Source organism: Brienomyrus brachyistius, chromosome 16 (assembly GCF_023856365.1).
Source record: "Brienomyrus brachyistius isolate T26 chromosome 16, BBRACH_0.4, whole genome shotgun sequence".
NCBI lineage: Eukaryota > Metazoa > Chordata > Actinopteri > Osteoglossiformes > Mormyridae > Brienomyrus > Brienomyrus brachyistius.
This window is the reverse complement of record NC_064548.1, coordinates 14,537,072-14,554,724: the sequence shown is the minus strand read 5'-3', so window position 1 is coordinate 14,554,724 and position 17,653 is coordinate 14,537,072. Positions and strand designations below refer to the sequence as shown.

The following is a 17,653-nucleotide window of genomic DNA, read 5'->3' as shown; positions in this document are numbered from 1 at the left end:
TCACATGACCTTTCACCATGTGCAGATTCATTTAATTTCCACCACTTTGCCTGGGTGCTTAACTTTGCCATTGAGTGCGTGTCTGTATACACACTCATTATATCTGGCCAGTAATTGAAAAAAGGCTAAATGTTTTATTCTGGACAAGGAGTACATTGGAGAAGAAGTAGTGAACTAGATGAGTACTTATTTAAGTACTTTTGCCTGGATAACTTGTCGAAAATCCCCTTGAAATGATACGACAGTTTACAGCAGCACTAGCCCCCCATCGGTTTGGGGCATTTTGAGTGAATAGCCTACAATCCAAACAGATGATGGTTTATTACTTTTCTTAATGTACAGGATGGCAAATTCTTCTGGGACCCCAGCAATGCTACGATTACATTTGGATTCTTAAGTGAATATTTAGCCCAGCATATTAATCAAGCCTCCAAAAATATCAGCCTCCCAGAGGCTCGATAAAGACATAACTGACTCATAGTCTGGAGAGCTGCCAACCAGTCCGCCATCCACAACAGAGGATGGCTCGTTAACTTTTTGGAGTAGGATCACTTTCGAAATGGGCGGCATGGTGGTGCAGTGGTTAGCACTGTTGTCTCACACCTCTGGGACCCGGGTTCGAGTCTCCGTCTGGGTCACATGTGTGTGGAGTTTGCATGTTCTCCCCATGTCGTCGTGGGGTTTCCTCCAGGTACTCCGGTTTCCCCCCACAGTCCAAAAACATGCTGAGGCTAATTGGAGTTGCTAAATTGCCCGTAGGTGTGCATGTACGAGTGAATGGTGTGTGAGTGTGCCCTGCGATGGGCAGGCCCCCCCATCCTGGGTTGTTCCCTGCCTCGTGCCCATTGCTTCCGGGATAGGCTCCGGACCCTCCGCGACCCAGTAGGATAAGCGGTTTGGGTGGATGGATGGATCTCTTTTGAATACTTCGCGGACCAAAGCGATGCAAGGGGTTATGTTTGCATTGCAGTTTTTCCTCATGTGTCCCAATTGCAGGTGGAGGATAAGAAGGGTTGTAAACTAAATGCTAAGAGACAAGCCTTTTCCTCTGGTGTGAGGGATAGACAACTTGACAAATGCTGCTTGATCCACAAATAAGCCTGTTTCAAGGGGTGCATGGAGCACAGGGTAGAGGTGCAGTACATGGTTGAAATAGATGAATGACACAGTAAATTGCAATAGTACATTCCTTTGCTAAGTATCCGAGGGCGTGCTAGTGATTTAACCCAGCAGGAGAGTACAGGGGATTATTTTTTAGCAAGACTAACAAGTTGGAATTTCCAGATAACTGTAAGTAGAGTAGCTAGAAGCATTCCTTAGATATACTTTTATAAGATTTACTTTCATTGTCAATTGGTAGACATTTCAAAATCATCTGTTTATATAGTTGTATGTCTTAAGTGAAGAATTTTAAGAACTTGCTCAAAGGTAAAACAATATTTCCTTTTGGGCACTAATTCTCTTGCCCACCCATGATAATTTTCTCCTTCCAGTAGCAAAAATTACGATGAACATCATATCCAAGATGCAACTTCAATAAAGACCTAGTTTAGTTTGGCTCTCTCCTGCTACCCAACTGTGATGATCAATTTTCCTCTAGGAGGACCTTGTGAAATCTTTACGTCTTTCTTGTTGGTCACAGAAAAAAACCAATAACTATGAACCGCAAAGTACTGATTATGAATGTGAAATGTTCCAAAGGTATGTACGTATAAAGAAGCCACCAAGGATTTCTGTTCAAAGTGCACAAAGAGATGTGTGCTGAAATGGCAACTCCTTCCAGTGAAACAATCTGATATAGGACAGGACAAGGACGAAGTACCTATGATCTGTGAGCGTGGAATACACATAGATTTCTTACAGTGCTACAAAAAATATCAGAAAGCTCAATAAAATATGTTCTCAAGCTTGTTGGAAAAAAAAAACCCTCAAGAGTCATATTTCTGTTCATTTTAATTTGAAATAACGTGTATTTCAGAGATTAATTTCCACAGAACAAAGGCAGGGAATATTTATCATTTTCACCAGAGGGTTTCTGGGACAGGTTGGCCTTTGGTATAATCCACAATGAAAGAGCTTTGTATCACCGCGAATCGTATGTGGTGTTGGCCTCGGGGGTACAGGAGCTCCGGATCAAAGTGCGCTGCTTCTTCCACGGAGCGCTCAAAACCACGAACTCGCAGTGTAACACCTGCCAGACAGAAGGGGGCGACACACGGCAGGAAAAGGGTGAACTGCAGCCAAACAGCAGGCGATTCGACACAATTAAAGCATGTATAATGAAAAGAGCGATGAAAGAATTAATCAAAATACATAGAACAGAGCAGATAATGCGGCCAGAAAGCACATAGGCAGAAGACGAACAATGTAACAATATATAACAGCTGGGTCTTAATACATTATCGCTGCTAGCATTCAATGTACCTGAACTATGGAAACATAAAATATGATGAAAACCAGTGGACCCCAATTATTTTTACTGGAGGATCAAATTCCATCAACGACAGTCATTGCCCTCGAAATGGGGAGTGGGGATTGATCACATGGTCTGGATTAACTAGTATTTTGAGGCCACCTGCTGGGGAGCTCTGATGTAATCATATGGCGACACCATATTACATGGTGCCTGAGATGTTTGTCAGTCTCTGTAACACACACATGCCATAATGGTTTCATACTTTCTACATTCACATCTATATTCTGAACGTACCCCAAACCAAACTCATTACTCAGGGCAGGTATGTACTGTCCACATAAGCTATGTAAGACATGTTATATTTGCAGTATATTTCCAGGAATATGAATGTAGTTCAATGAATTTGGAGGTAATATACTACCTTCTGATTCTTAAGTTAACAGTTTAACTGCAGAAGAGAAGAAGGTGGCCCCATTCTGAGTTGCTTTTTTCGTTTAAATAACACAGGGTACCTTGTTCTCAGGAGACATCTGTGTCTGACAGGAGTCCTTATTCTCCTCCAAAACCTTCTTGCACTGGGATTTCGTGATTTCCGCGGTTATGTGATACTGGCCCCCACCGATATTCTGAGGAATAATGTTTAGTATTAGTTTACATTTTCCTTGCTTACACAGCAAAGACTAAATGGAGCGATTAAATGTCAACCTATACTTCTGCTGATTTTAGAAGCTTAAATATTTGTGTGTTAGTTTGCAAGTCACAAAGAAACAAAACGATTTACAACATGTGCTGTACACAGTGAATTAGTTCTCTACACATTTTTGGGGAGCTTTTAGAGGGTACATGGTTGTTTGCTTTCAAAAAGGCCCGTGATACAGACCCTGCACAGAATGTTGTTACTGACATGAACAAACAGTGTTAGGGTCCTTTAGAGAGATATCATTATCTCTTGTGAACGAGCAAGCAAAATTTTCTATTGCAAAACAAGAGGTTTTGCAGTAGTTTGAGGCAATTATATTTTCATATATAATTTCCAAAATCAGGATGGATCTTATAATTTTTGTGTAAATTATAGATGGAAATATAAATATATAGAAGCAGAGTACTTATTATTATGCTGATTACGCATGAAGATTATTAAAATCTGACTCACCGCCCTCTTCACAGAGTGGATGTTAGTGACGGTGTAGAGGTGCAGCTCTTTGCTGAAGAAGTTGAAGCTATGCAGGGCGAAGCTGAGGCAGGCCTGCACCTCTGGGTCATGCTGAGAGACGCTCTCCAGAGGTGCTGAACGAGCCACAGAGGTGAAGGAGAGAAGGCCACAGAGAAGTGCCCAGCGAGCCCAGATCATATCTACTTAGGCGAGTATGCTGCGAGAATGCTGTGTGCATGCAGGCAGAGCAATTTTATCTATGCACACACACACACACTCTCGCACACACACACACACACACTCTGTAAACAAACACAGAAACACGCACATACAGTGAAGATTTATGAACTTTGCCACTCCGAGGACATATAGTACCATTAAATATTTGCTTTCCCAGACTCCTGCAGAGGGAAATGGTGCAAGTGTAAAAAATAAAGCAGAACTCCAGTCAGTGTCATCATTATTATTATTATTATTATTATTATTATTATATAAAAATTTACCAATGAGTTTCAACAATGGCTTCAATATAAAGCCTTATACAATCTACAATGTACGTTTGAAAACACGTCAGCTGCAAAATCATCGTGCTTCTTGGAAAAGTCAAGGGTTCTTATCATTGCAGGGCCTGGAATTTTACCTTGTGAAAATTTTTTTTTGTGCAATTTCAGTATTTACATGACCTGTGTTCAGAAAGTCAATATCAGATTCTATCCTGCGGGTGGTGCTCTCAGTCTGGATTCTGTTGTTCTGAATCAGGTCCAGTACAAACCGGAATAATCCACCTAAGGAGAGGAAACAGGCTGAAACTCCTTCTCATTTTTAAACTTGAAGTGGAAGATTATACCTGGAAGGATTTAGTCTTGCTTTGTGGAGTTGCCACATTTCTTACACTGTATCTCTAGGGCTTGATCAACAGGCTACTTGACTGTGATTTCTTAAAACATTTTCAAAAGATTTCGCAGGTGTAAATGCATGATAAGAAGGAATTGAAATACAGAAAGCACTGCTGCCCCACACGTCCATACTTGGGACTTTAAATCCTGCCCTTGTCTGTGTGGTTGTGCTCAGTACGTGTCACAGGGTTTCCCTGGGTGCAATGACATGCAGTTTGGCTAATTGGCAGTTCTAAATTGCGCAGAGTGTGTGTGTCCTGCTATAGATCAACATCTTTCATCCCTGTCTGGAAGCTTACGCATGTTGTGATCCTGTACTGGATAAACAGTTGGGAAATGGGTAGAGGGCGTTTATTTGCACTGTTACAGCTGAATCATCAGAAAGAGAGAGAAAGAGAGAGCTGTCTCAATAATTCTACTTAACAGTAATTAAGTAAATTTTTGGTTTAAGGAGTAAAACTAGACAAATCCAGCAAGGATCCATCTATCTTGTACTAAATTATCCAGTACATAGTTGTGGGGGGGGGGGGGGGGGGCGTCGCTAACATCAGCCATACCTGCATGCAAGTGGAATTATACCTCTTGTTCTCACCCTCAGCATTGGCCTCAATTTAAAGAAAAACCTGCCTAAGACCGGGATTAAGAACCACTCTGTCATTCTAAGGACCGTTCTGCTTTGAACATGGCAGAATCTGTATGGAGCTTCTCTATAATCTAGAAACAAGACCCCAAAATTCCTCGAGCATACAGTATATTACGCAGTGTTAGGATTTTACAAAATCCATCACTTATATGGAAGTTTCTTCTCGTAATAGAAGTGCAGAAGGAGATTAGCGATGCTAAATCAGAGCTATGCATGCAGTCACTCCCAGGAAAAGCCCCGTGGGTTGTATTTGTTTTTGATTTATTAGCTGGCCCAAGCCTGTGTCGGAATGTGGGGTTGCTAAGACACTGCTGGGATTTGGAAAAAATCCTCCTCTGTGTGTGTGGAATAACTGGGGAATAACCCAGTACCAATTAGCATACTGGGGCTCGTGCAACACAGGACAGCGTGACAAATCTTTGAATAAAGTTGAATGTAATATGCTTAATTTCAAAAGAATTTTTTTTAAAACAATATTTACAATTTAAGGTAGGCCTACTGAAATTGCAAGATCGATATAATGCAATAATGCCATTCAAAACGTATTTTAAGTATAATTTGCTAATTCACGTTTAAATGACACGTTTCCGTTATATTTTTCTTTATCTTTAATAAAATGGAAATTTGCAAAACAGAACGATATGGCCATATGCTGCTGATAGGTACGGGAATTCCATTAAAACAGTTTTTAGAATTATGAGTTTATGTGAATCTTACACTTGTATCTCATCCAGGGTGTACCTCAGCCCTGTGTCAGCTGGCAAACGCTCTATGATTCACTGTGAAACCTGCCATAATAAAGATGGATGGATGGATGATAATCTCACTTTCTCGCATACTTAACGCACTTTTCAACAACATTAGTTACACCTTGGCATAAAAATGCGCATCTGCTCGTTGCTATTTGCTTTTTTAAACGTCAATTTCATTAATCTGAAACACAATTGGTTAAACTCTTAACCTCCACTATTTGGAGGCCACTGTTGTCAAATTCTATTGGTTTATACAACTGTCAATCATCTTAACGCAACGGGGCTGATATATTACTCCTTTAGCAACTGATATGCGATCAGTTTTATCTGTAAGCTTATAATGGTGATGGCACTGTTTGATTGAGTATAAACCGATCTTAGATCAGATAAGAGGCTCGAAACGAAACAGCGCTAACATGGCTCTCGGAAGGCGTGACTTAAGGGGCGTTCGTACGGCAGCTGCGTAGCAGTAAGAAGGTTCAATGAGAAAAACGGATCCATCCGAGGAAGGGACGAGATCGCCCGGACGTCTCCTCGACTTTCCTCCGGCGTTCGGCTTTTGCTAAGATAACGGGCAGGATCATTCACCGTGGCCGGCTGACAATGAGGTAGGATCGCGGAGACGTTTTGGCGAGCTGATGCTTAACAGCCGATCTCAGCAGGAGCGCTTTTTAAAGCAGGAGTAACTGGCAGGATTATTGCCCGGCTAAGGGAACCAGGGTTATCCTAGGAGAATAAGCGTCGCTTCATTAAACCTGATTTAGCACACTGGGATGGTAACAGGCAGCACCATTTGCCTGGTGGCTGCAGCAGTATTTGTGTTACATTTAATATGTATAGTATATTGGCCAGCGTGGGTGCATTCAAAGTTAACGGGAGCGGACTCTCCGGCTTATGCTTTGCACAAATTGCAGAGTCTTACGCCCTTGACATGCCGCTGTTCGGTGTCGGTTCAGCTAGAAATGTCGTGATTTGTGCAGGAGGAAGAGGAGAAGGAGAAGAAATTGTGCAATGCCGTGCAATCTCCGATCGGGGTCTGTCCGGACGAAACTGCACTCGCAGATGTCACCGGTGTCAGTTATTATTACGCAAATAGCCACCGTTTTATTTGCAGGCATTGCCAAGTCCTTCGCCCTACATATGTCTCTGCTCGGTCTTACCTTGTGATTTCAGCTTGGGAGCCGCTATTCTAAAGGGCGGCCGTGATTTCTACGATGCCATATACGGAGGTTGGGGGTTGGGGGGGCTGACCGCTATCTCGGTCCCTCTCCCGATTAAATTGCATGATCCCCCTTTGTTTCTGCAGATGAAAGCAAGCATTTTGTAGTCTGTGGCTGGGCTTTAAAACGCGATCGCTGCCGGCTGCAGGCCGGAACCCACATACTGTCACGGCCCGCGTGTCCCGTCCTTTCCCTGTCGCACAATGTCAGCATCCGTGACAGGCAGATTTCCGTACTTATGCACCATTAATTCGTGCCCTTTGTTCTTTTACCCTCCTTTAAAATACCTCACAGAATTGCATAGTTTTTATGGTTAAGAGATTTTATTTTTTCCCCCAGGACGGATTAAGCTGCGGCCCCTCCTGCTATAAATATATCGCTTATTGTTCAGTAGTTAGTGTTAAATCGATAATGCGTGGTTCTGGATGTGCTTTTGACGGTTTTTATTTAAGTTTGCCGTTATAAGCGAATGAGGACTGTAATCGCTCCGGGGGTTGCAGTCAATCAGGGCTTGGACAAGGTCCCATCTGAAAGGTTTCATTCTGGGGGTAAAGGGATGAGGGTTGCACAGTTCATCCTATTTTGAGCATTTTATTCTCTGTTTTTTTAAGCACAATTAGTCGTGGGCTCACACAGTTCCTTCAGCAGTTTCTGGCACTGCTCATGTCGATCTCTGCAGATTAATTTGAAGGTGCTTCTCTCCAGATGGGAATTGTTCCTCTAATTACAGATTTACTCTACTGGCAGCTAGAGGTTATTCCCAATGTGTTGACATGGCGTGCGGTTGCACATTTGTAAACGCATCAGCGGAGTAGTGCTGAAGTTTTGGGGCAGCCTTTTCTATTGCAGAGTCAGCTTCTGCGACTCAACACGTCCAGTCTATCCCGCATCTTAGGCGGTTTGGGCTGCATGTGATTCTTGGTCTTATTTGATGGTAGATGTAGCTCTTCTACTTTCTGCATTTCAAAGTTAAAAATCAGATGATATGTATACCGTTTGTGTAATGTCATATGGAAATATGGAAATGCTAAGCATATAATATGAAGGTTTCGGAGCGAACGTCGTTTTGTAGATGTTTGCCCGTTTCGGACTTGTGGGTGATTTCTTTCTGTCTGTGGATGCATGCCTTTTCGGTCTATCCCGTTAAGCAATGTGGATGTGGTAACTCTGTGAGGAAACCCATTTCCTATGAAGGCCCTGTGGTGTTTTAGGAGCTGTGCCCTCCGGCTTGGGCCTGTCATGTCTTCACCATGACTCAGAATGCTGCAGCGGGAGGACTTCCTTCAGTGTCGTCCCGTCCTGATGTCGGCTGCCCCTGTCTGTTGCGTAACATCCCAACTCCAGCGAGAAGCTGAGGACGTGGTCGTGGTGATCAGCTGCCAGAAGAACCTTGCGTGGGGAGAGGGAGTCGCCGAAATGGCGGAGAGCAGGTCCATTCCTCAACGACGTATTTAAAAACAACAGGTTAACGTAGGGAAGTGCCTCGCCCTCGAAGGGCCGCCGGAACCGCGTCCGTAGCGTTGTGATGCGTTGCTGCATAAAGGACGGAGTGGTCCTTGCCGTGCGTGGTAGGGTTGTGGACTTGGAGGATGGCTGACCAGCGAGGGCCTGCCAAACGATGGGGCCTTCCGTCCTCGTCATACGGAGCGGTCTTTGTTTGCCTCGTTTGGGCCTCTGTAATTACTGACTCAGAGCAATTTCTGCCATTGTCCTGTCGTCATTGTAATTGTTGCCTCTTTATTTATTTCCCCTGTCTCAGGCAGTCGAGAGAGAATAGGGTTGTCTGTGTGTCCGTTATTGTATGTGAGTCCGCTGCGAGTCAGCGTGTGTGTGTATGTTAGAACCTACACGACTGTCAGTGTACCCCAGTGTTGGGCAAGGAAATAGCATTCTGTGTCTTCGCTAGTCACTGTCCCAGAGAATGTGTGTTGTACATTTCTGTGTTCAGAGTTTGTCTTAAAGATGTTACTGACTCATCAGACATCAGCAGAATATTCCTGGTCTGTTTTGCTTTAGTGGCTTTGGGGCGTGTTGCGTCAAACCAAAGACATACTTGGAAATGCTGCATTGTGACTCGGAGCAATTAAAACCCGCGGTGCGGGAGCAGTGTTCTGTAAGCGCTGGGATTAGAGTCACCAGAGATAAACATTCACATCCCACCCCTAAACGTGCTACTTGCTTATTTTTAATGAAGAATGGAAAATTGCATGCATGGGCGCTAGGCAGGGGCGTGACATGGAGGGTAAGTAATTATGAGAAGGCCCTAATTCCTAGGGGGGCGTTTGTCCCCCCCACCTGGTGTCTCACTGAAGAAGCGTGATGCTCAGGGTTTCTGTCCCCTAAGAGGCTTTATCCAGACAGATGACTGTCAGGTCTTCTCTCTGTCAATCTGCACCAGCCCTCATGTGCTGTAAGTGGAGTGCAGAGTGCTTACTTCAGCATCTCTGCACGTGTTAGATGCTGCTTCCTGGCCTAAGTTTGGCCCATAGCTCATAGCCTGATCTTGTAGAGCTTTTACTTTTTGTTCATGTATTGGTTTCATTCGTGCCATGTGACATTCGGAATTCGGAAGCTACTGGAGGATCTGAAAGGGGGATGATCCGCTTGTGGTCTTTGACACCGTCCCCCTTCTCCCATCATTCTCAGCACAGTGGTTCTTTCCCCCCCCCCCCCACCTTTTTTGAAGGGTATGCAAGGTTGGTGGGGCTCTGTGGGGGAGGGGGCCCTGCAGCGGCGGTGCTGTAAAGCAGAGGACCATGGCTGCCCCCAATGCCTCCGTGTACCAATGCCAGGGAGCCACTAATTAAATCGCGCTGGATTATTTATTCACGGATGGTTACCGGCCGTTATTAATGGCTGCCTTCCCCCTTAGTGACAGACAGCCCTTCTGGTCGCCCAGGCGGATGACCCCTCCCTCCAAAAAAATAAATAAAACAAAAAATTCAGTTAGCGTGATCATGAATGTTTGATTGGCCCTGACTACCTCCTCGCTGTAGCGATTGCGCTGTGAGTCACATGATCGTCCCATTCTTCTGCCGTCTGTCTTTCACGCCCTGCTTCTCTGCTCTAGACATCAGCAGGTGGGCTTGCCGCGGGCTGCGTCACTCTGCCGGTACCCTGTAAACACGCTCTGCTTTCTCACCCTGCGTCCAGTCTGACAGCCGGTGTTTTGGTGCTGATTCGGCGTACTGCTGGTATTGCTGGAACACCGAATCTCTCAGTGTACGGGCCGAACGCTCGGATACACCACCTTCTTCACAGGCCTCTGTGATAAAAAGGAGGATGGAGGCAGTCCCTCGCTGTCTGTATTGGTTTGTTCCACCTGCCTCTTGCTCTCCCCTGCTTGTATACATTGGCTTGCTCTGTTTTCTTGGCCAGTAGTAACTCAGGACCAAAAGCAGATAGTCATTCCTTTTGTAGTCCATCCCCCCGTAGTGAGAAGAGCTTTTGGGCCATGACAAAATGTGGTTCTGTTCACCAGGTTGTCCCACTCACTGTTTTACATGCTTTGTAACTTAACTTTGAAAGTCTTTGGTTGTTTGTCAAAAGGCCGACCTGATTTACCAGCCTCTTCCGATTCTACCCACTACACCCACTGCATGCTATTTCCATCTCTGTGAACCCTCTGTGGAAGGGTACATTAAGAGCATTGAACCTAGGTGTCTGTGTGTGTCTGTGTGTGTCTGTGTGTGTGTGGTTTATGTTTATTTTACCCTCTGGGCACCAAATGTCCCCCACAATTTGATGATGACCTGTTATTTGACATTTTGGGACCATTTTTCAGTTAAAAATGCCAAAGATCTTCTATTCTGTTGGTCTAGTGGTTAACGGTGTCATAGTTGGGGTTAAGGTTATGCCCAGAGAAATGGAGAGGTGTGTGTGTGTGTGTGTGTGTGTGTGTGTGTGTGTGTGTGTGTGTGTGTGTGCGTGTGCGTGTGCGTGTGCGTGTGCGTGTGTGTGTGTGTGTGTGTGTGTGGTTGTGTGCGCACATGCAGGTGCCCTCCTTGACTGTGTACTACTGTTTCTACTGTATGGCATCTTGTGAAGGGGGTTAAAGCAGCTCGCTGCAGTCCCTGCCCAATGCTCAAATGTTTTCTTCATTCCCTGGCTCATTACTTGTGTTTGATCACCTTTTATAGTAACTTTACCAAGTATCACAAGTTCCTTTGAACTGTTTTCTAATGTGAAGTTAGGCTCTGTGTTATACTGTCTTATTATCAGTATAACGGTACACGCATTCGTACTGAAAGTTTTCGATACAGGTTTTTCGGTTCGTTATGCATTTGTACCGAACGAATGCAGCAAATGTGGAACCTTTGTGTGTCTGTGCGTTTCCCTCGAGCGACAATCGTAAAGGGGCGGATGACGCCGCAGCACTGCGCATGTGTGCCTACATCCTAATGTGAAGCTGGAAGCTGTTAATGTGAATACAAGTGTAGCAGGGGTATTTTTTGTATGTTACACCATAAATATTTTATTTTGTCACGCTTTGCATTTTTTAAGACCATATTTGTGTTGCACAGTTCAAGTATGAAGCTGAAAGCCGCTAATGTGAATACAGGACGGATCAGGTACAGTTAAGTTTCTAAATGGGCACCTTAATGGATATTTATTTTGATTTACTTTTAAGCGCATTTTAGTTTTTTATTAGTTGGTTGCAGCAGTACTGACAGACTTTTTACTGATCAAAGTTACTTCATACTTTGATCAGTAAACCGCTGTTTAATAACAAAAAAAGAAGCAATTTATGTTTTGTTTCTTTTACCCTCCTTGCACCAAAAATGTAGCAAACCGTGACTCCAGAACCGAGGCGCATAGCGAACCGTGATTTTCGTGCGCCATTACACCCCCATTGTTTGCGCCTGCTCCCGGTGGTCCACTGGAGGGCGAGCCTCCGATTAGGGGGGACAGTCAAACACAGCTGAGGTCCTGTCATTCAGGTGTGAAGAGGCAGAGGCTAGAGACCTACATCAGGGGGCCTGCAGCAGGGGCCTGGGGGGGCCTTGCCTGTTTGTTTTTCATCACGGAGACGATGAGGTCTGTGTGTGATGTGACACTCTTCAGTGTCCTGTCGTTTGGGTCTGAGGGGTGGCGTCTTTTGATGTCCGCACAGCTGCGCCAGCAATCAAGGGCTGCTGGAGGTATATTTGCATTCAGTTTCTTTTTAGTAGACACCTTCATCCAAAGCGGCTTTGCCTGCATCTTTGAGAAAGCCGCGTCAGGCAGTCCCTGGGGAACCGGTGGATTAATGGCGTTGCGCAAGGGCCCAGTGGTTAAATCACTCTGCTGACCTTGGGATTTGAACCTGCGACCTTCTTATCACACAAACTGCCCCTTTTTAGTGTTATTAATATTACACTGGACATTATAATATACTGCAGAATGTTTTCTCACAGCTCTGCAGATAACTAAGGAATCTTATCATTGGCCAGTTTTCTTCTTAATAATAAAAAAAAGTACCCCCCCCGTCCAGAAGGCTGTCAAGATAATTTTGATGTCCGAGCTCCGTGTGATTAGGGTCCTGGGACAGGCATGCGTGGTTGGTTTAATCGCTAAACCCACACTGGCCTTTTTGTCGGCTGGTCTGCTTCGTAAGCCGAACAAAGCGAGAATTGGTGCATAAAATGTCAGGATGGAGCCATCTGCTGTTGCTTCATCTTACCTCGCCTACGCTAACCTCAAAACGGCAGGACCGCGGGTGATTTTGGCAACGGGTTTCATGGCAATGGGGCAAGATGTGATGTGAGCTGAAAAAAGCGTCGTGGACAGCTTTTAAGGTTTGGAAGAGAAGTAATGATGCTTTCTGTCCGAGTTCCTGGGGGAAGGAAAAGGACAGGCCTCCACGTGCGAGATTCGGCCTCTGAAAGTTACCGCAGTGTCTGTTTGTAGGCCGACAGTCTTTACAGTCTTATGGATACATTTCTTGCATCCTTTGGTTGGCTGAAATCCTTCTCCAGTGGTTCTGATATTTAATAACAAATTATTGGATTTACACTGCTGCCGTTCCTCTCAAAATTTTCCTGGAAAGTCCGAATTCCATCCTCATCCTCTCCTCACTCTGGGATCACACTGTGGTAATTACAGGTTTGTTTAATATCGTTACCTGTCTGAATACTTATAGTAGCCGAATTGGAGCCTGTAGCTTTAAATGTTGCATTGAATTGCGCCCCTTACCCAAGGACAGTTGGCTGTGATAACCTCATGAGTGCAGATGTAGAGGCGTGGGTGCGTACCCCCCAAACATGCTGAAGTAAACAGGCTGGGAGAGAATATGAATTCTCTGAATAAGGACCAAAAGCGTCAAAGGAAAAAGGATTCTGGTGTGGGGGCTTGACAGCCCCCCCCCCCCCAATGAGTCATTCTGAATATATTAGAATTTATTCACTTTGGTGTGTGAATGTATCCACACCATTGACATTTCGCAGAACTTCTGTGCTGCAGAAGGGGCTGTTTTTGTTAAGGATTTTGGTCAGATTTGGAAATTCTGGAAATGCAAGTGTTTGTGTGTTTGTTAGCTACTTCAGAACTGGAGTGGAATAAAGCAGAATAAAAGTCTTTTCTGACATTTCTGCTCAGAGGAATGATGGCTATTTTTGTCCGTGTTCAGTCTGAGTGTACGGAGAGCTCCGGATTTTGCCAGAATCCTGCGAGGAGTGATGGCCTTCCAGCCGTGGTAATCTCTCCAGCTGTGCCGTCTGCCCCCCCGTGTAGGGAACGTGTCCTGGGGAGGGTCCAGCTTCCCTGTCACCCTCTTGTCTCTGTCGCTTTTTGGAAAACCTTCGCCGCCATGTTTTTGTCCAGCGGACTGTAAACTGCCCTCTCCTCCTGGCTATTGTCACAGCCAGTAAATTTATCCTCGCAGGAGAACCTCGGGCTTCTCTCTCACCCTGCTCTCTCTCTCTTTCTCTCTCTCACCCTGCTCTCTCTCTCTCTCTCTCTCTCTCTCTCACCCTGCTCTCTCTCTCTCTCTCTCTCTCTCTCTCTCTCTCTCTCACCCTGCTCTCTCTCTCTCTCTCTCTCACCCTGCTCTCTCTCTCTTTCTCTCTCTCACCCTGCTCTCTCTCTCTTTCTCTCTCTCACCCTGCTCTCTCTCTCTCTCACCCTGCTCTCTCTCTCTCTCACCCTGCTCTCTCTCTCTCTCTCTCTCTTTCTCTCACTCTCCCTTTTTGGTTTTTTCACTTGCAGGATTTGCCCTCGTCTCCATGTCAGAAGCACCTCTGTGCGGTTTCAGAGCCTCCCAGTGGGATGGGTAGGGGGGGGGGAGGGGGGTTGGGGGGGTAGGGGAGTTGGGGGGGTTGGGGGGGGTGGCATTAAAGAGGGGGATGGGGGGGGGGGGGGGAGCTTCCCCAATCTGGAGCAGCCAGCAGAGGCATGAAATCTCAAGCCAAACAGTCAATTTTATCTTTAAGAATACTGAATGCAGATAGTGATGGAACATGGTGTGAAGCCTCCCCTTTGTGCTACGAATATTATTATGTGTGGGGGGGGGGGGGGGGGTGACACTGGTGTTAAGTCAGCAGGGCCGATGGCACAGCTGTGGAGATGAACACCTAACCCTAACACTGCTCCCGCTTTGAGGAGTGCAGCGAGTGACCCCCCTCCGTTTCTGTTTTTCAGGAATGCCCGTGTGTGTGTGTGTGTGTGTGTGTGTGTGTGTGTGTGTGTGTGTGTGTGTGTGTGTGTGTGTGTGTGTGTGTGTGTGTGTGTGTCCTCATTAGCGAGGAACACCATTTGTGTCGGCTCGTGGAGGCATAATGACGAGCAGTGAGACTAACAAGAGATCGAGGTAGACGTCAGAAGAGTTTATTTCTTTGATCGTTTCTCGGCCTGTGAGCGTCCCACACTGGTACAGTGCTGTCACAGACAGGGTCACAGGGAGGTGCTACCTACTTGGGATTTGGAGGGTAGCAGTCAGCTGGGCAGTGTGTGCGTGTTCTCACACAAGTATGCTTGATAAACTGCTCTCTGGTGGACTTCGAGAACTGAAAATAACTATTTCCTACTTTTATATAAAATCCGTGAAGACGTGAATTGCCCCCCTGACAGTGATGTAACGTTTGTCCTGTAACTTTGCCCCCAGGAGCGTCCCGCCCAGTGCCAGCTGACTGACCGGACCATGGCTCAGTACCCACCTGCCTTTGGCGGTAAGTATCACAACCGTAACCCCCACCCTGCCCTAACCTTAACCATAAGTAACCAAACAAAATACAAGACTTTTGGCATTTTCCGTTTTTTTAATTGCCTTCACAAAATTTTATAGAATTGAATTTCTTGAAAAAATGGAATGAATAGACAGTCCCCACAATGTCAAAAATAGCAGGGTTTTTATCAAATTGTGGGGACATTTGGTGCTTTGCCTCTTCATTTTTTGACTGACAGGCTAACATAGCATCCCGTATTCCAGATTTTCAGCCTGTTACGTTTTGCTTATTGCTCAGTGGGTTAGGGGGCTGTGTCTGTGATCAGAAGGTTGCTGGTTCACTTCCCAGGGCTGGCAGTGTTTTCACTGTTGATTTGTTGACCGAGGCTCTTGACCAGCAATTGCTCCAGGGATGATCCTACTCTCTCTCAATTGCATGGCACTTTGGATAAAAGCACCTGCTAAATAAATAAAATGTAAATGTTTACTACAGCTGCTTCTGAAATCGGCACCCTACCTTTCCGATACCCCCCCCCCCCATTCCCCAGACGGGTGCTGAGTTTCTCTGTTGCTGTGTGTAACTCTGCTCCCTGCTTTTCATTTCCTCTTGCACATTCTGCATTTGCTCCTCCCTCTGGCTGTCTGTACGCCGGCCCATCCCCCTCATCTGTCCGCTATTGCCCCCCACCGCCCCCCCCATCATGGCCCTGAAATCAGACCCCCATGATGGTCTCTCCCTCCAACCCTGGCTTGAAGCCTTCACGCCGCAATCTGCTTATCCATGATGTAATCAGTGCTCCGCCCCAGCGACGATGGTTTACCGTCCGGCTGGCGGACAGATGATTGCACGTGTGGCAACACCAATGCCTTGGGGTCACGACTGATGTGGGATATTGGGCAAGATCAGTTACGGATGCTGATGGAGACCTTTGTAGTGCCGGGGAAATATATCTACACTGTCAGGCAGGTCATTCACCCGGATAATGAATCTGTTCATTTACTCAACTAAATCCACTAGAGCTTCTATACTGAAGGCCCAGGCTCAATAGCAGCATAATCTGAAAAGAGATCAGCTCTCACACAACTGCATGGTCTGTAACTGTGTTATGGAAGTTTGTTTTCTGTGTATATTGCTTTAGAAGTCATCATGTGTGTTTCTCTCTCAGTGCGTAGCTCGGCGGGTTAGGCCTTTGCCTGTGATCGGAAGGTTGCTGGTTCGAATCCCGGCTTTGGCAGAAAAGTCATATTGCTGTTGGGCATTTAACGCCCCCGAAATGTTCTAGGGGTGCCATATAAATGGGTAGATTTGAATGCCAAGCTTTGCTCTTCATTGTGAATATATTTTCGTGCATGTATGTCTCAGAGGAGAGCATCATGGGATATGCAAAAAGAAGCATTGCAATGAAGTTGTGCAAATGGCACGTAAAGCATCCTTCATTAATTATTCATTCATTGATTGTCCTCTCTCTCTTTCTCTCTCTCTCTCTCTCTCTCTCTCTCTCTCTCTCTCCCTCTGTCTGTCAGGGGGCCTGGATGCCTGGGTCATCTCTGTGGATGAACGGGCCAAGCATGACCAGCAGTTCCACAGCCTGGCCCCCACATTGGCGGGCTTCATCACAGGTCAGTCTGGGTGGGGTGGGGGTCACGGAGTCTCTGGTACAGCGTATCGCCTCCCCTGTGGGGCGCTGGAGGAGCTTACAGAGGAGTGTGTCTTTGAGAGAGAGCACAAGGTAGCACTGAGTAAATATTTATGGGTTCAGGCACTGGCTAATGAGAGTGCATCGGGGTAAAGTGGGCGTGTTTAACACCTAGGTGAGCTGGCTGAGATGGCAGGGACTCACTGCGCCGGTAAAGCTCTGCAGGAGATGTTTATATGACCCTGGACATGTTTGTGAGGAGGGCCAGTTTGAAAACGACTCTGTCCCCTGGGATGGGCGACTCTCTGTGTTGCACAAAAGCAAACTTTGTCCCGTAACGGCGTAAAGGAATAAAAGTGGCGGGCGGCTGAAATCAGCGCCTGTTTTGGGGTGGCTCGGTGAAAAAGGTATTTATGTGCTTGGGAGGGTGGCAGACTGGCGTTTGCCCCCCCCCAACCCGTACTCATTTTGGAGAAGGTCAGCTGTGGCCCCCACAGAGGCCGGGAACTCCAGGCATGGTGCTGTGTGAAACATGCTTTTAAGGAAGTTTAAAGAGAGCTTTAATGAGCCCCCCTGCTCTCGGGGGTGGAGAGCAGAAGTGATTATTCGAGTTGTCTTCTTGCCGTGGAGGGTATTAAAAGCACAAGCTCTCTGTATAAAAAGCCTTTCGGCATTAAAGGTCAGAGGGCTGCCTAGCGTCTTTGGGAACTCGACTAAAAGGACGACGTGTTTAAGCAAACTGGCTGTTTATTTCCCGGTGTCACGCTTCTGGGCTCTGCTGTGTAATATAAATCTT

General features: G+C 46.0%; 2 protein-coding genes across 8 annotated transcripts in view; one reads left to right on the top strand and one right to left on the bottom strand.

Moving 5' to 3' along the window:
- Positions 1-1,935: 1,935 nt before the first annotated feature.
- On the bottom strand, positions 1,936-3,816 carry LOC125709816 (cystatin-like). The gene is made up of 3 exons (XM_048978705.1): positions 3,570-3,816; positions 2,929-3,042; positions 1,936-2,191 (listed from the first exon to the last, which is right to left on the bottom strand). Exons 1-3 carry the CDS (start codon positions 3,765-3,767, stop codon positions 2,084-2,086), a joined length of 420 nt encoding a protein of 139 aa, XP_048834662.1. The 5' UTR covers positions 3,768-3,816; the 3' UTR covers positions 1,936-2,083.
- A 2,385-nt stretch (positions 3,817-6,201) lies between these two features.
- Positions 6,202-17,653, top strand: part of LOC125709804 (intersectin-1-like) — a 44,935-nt gene continuing 33,483 nt past the window's right edge. For 4 of the 7 annotated variants that reach the window (XM_048978682.1, XM_048978681.1, XM_048978680.1 and 1 more), the window contains exons 1-3: positions 6,203-6,468; positions 15,161-15,224; positions 16,745-16,840. In XM_048978682.1, coding sequence (XP_048834639.1) covers positions 15,197-15,224; positions 16,745-16,840 — 124 coding nt within the window. In that variant the 5' untranslated portion in view covers positions 6,203-6,468; positions 15,161-15,196. Of the gene's footprint in view, positions 6,469-8,291; positions 8,511-15,160; positions 15,225-16,744; positions 16,841-17,653 lie in introns of all 7 variants that reach the window. The other 3 variants (XM_048978678.1, XM_048978679.1, XM_048978683.1) reach the window with 3 other exon arrangements.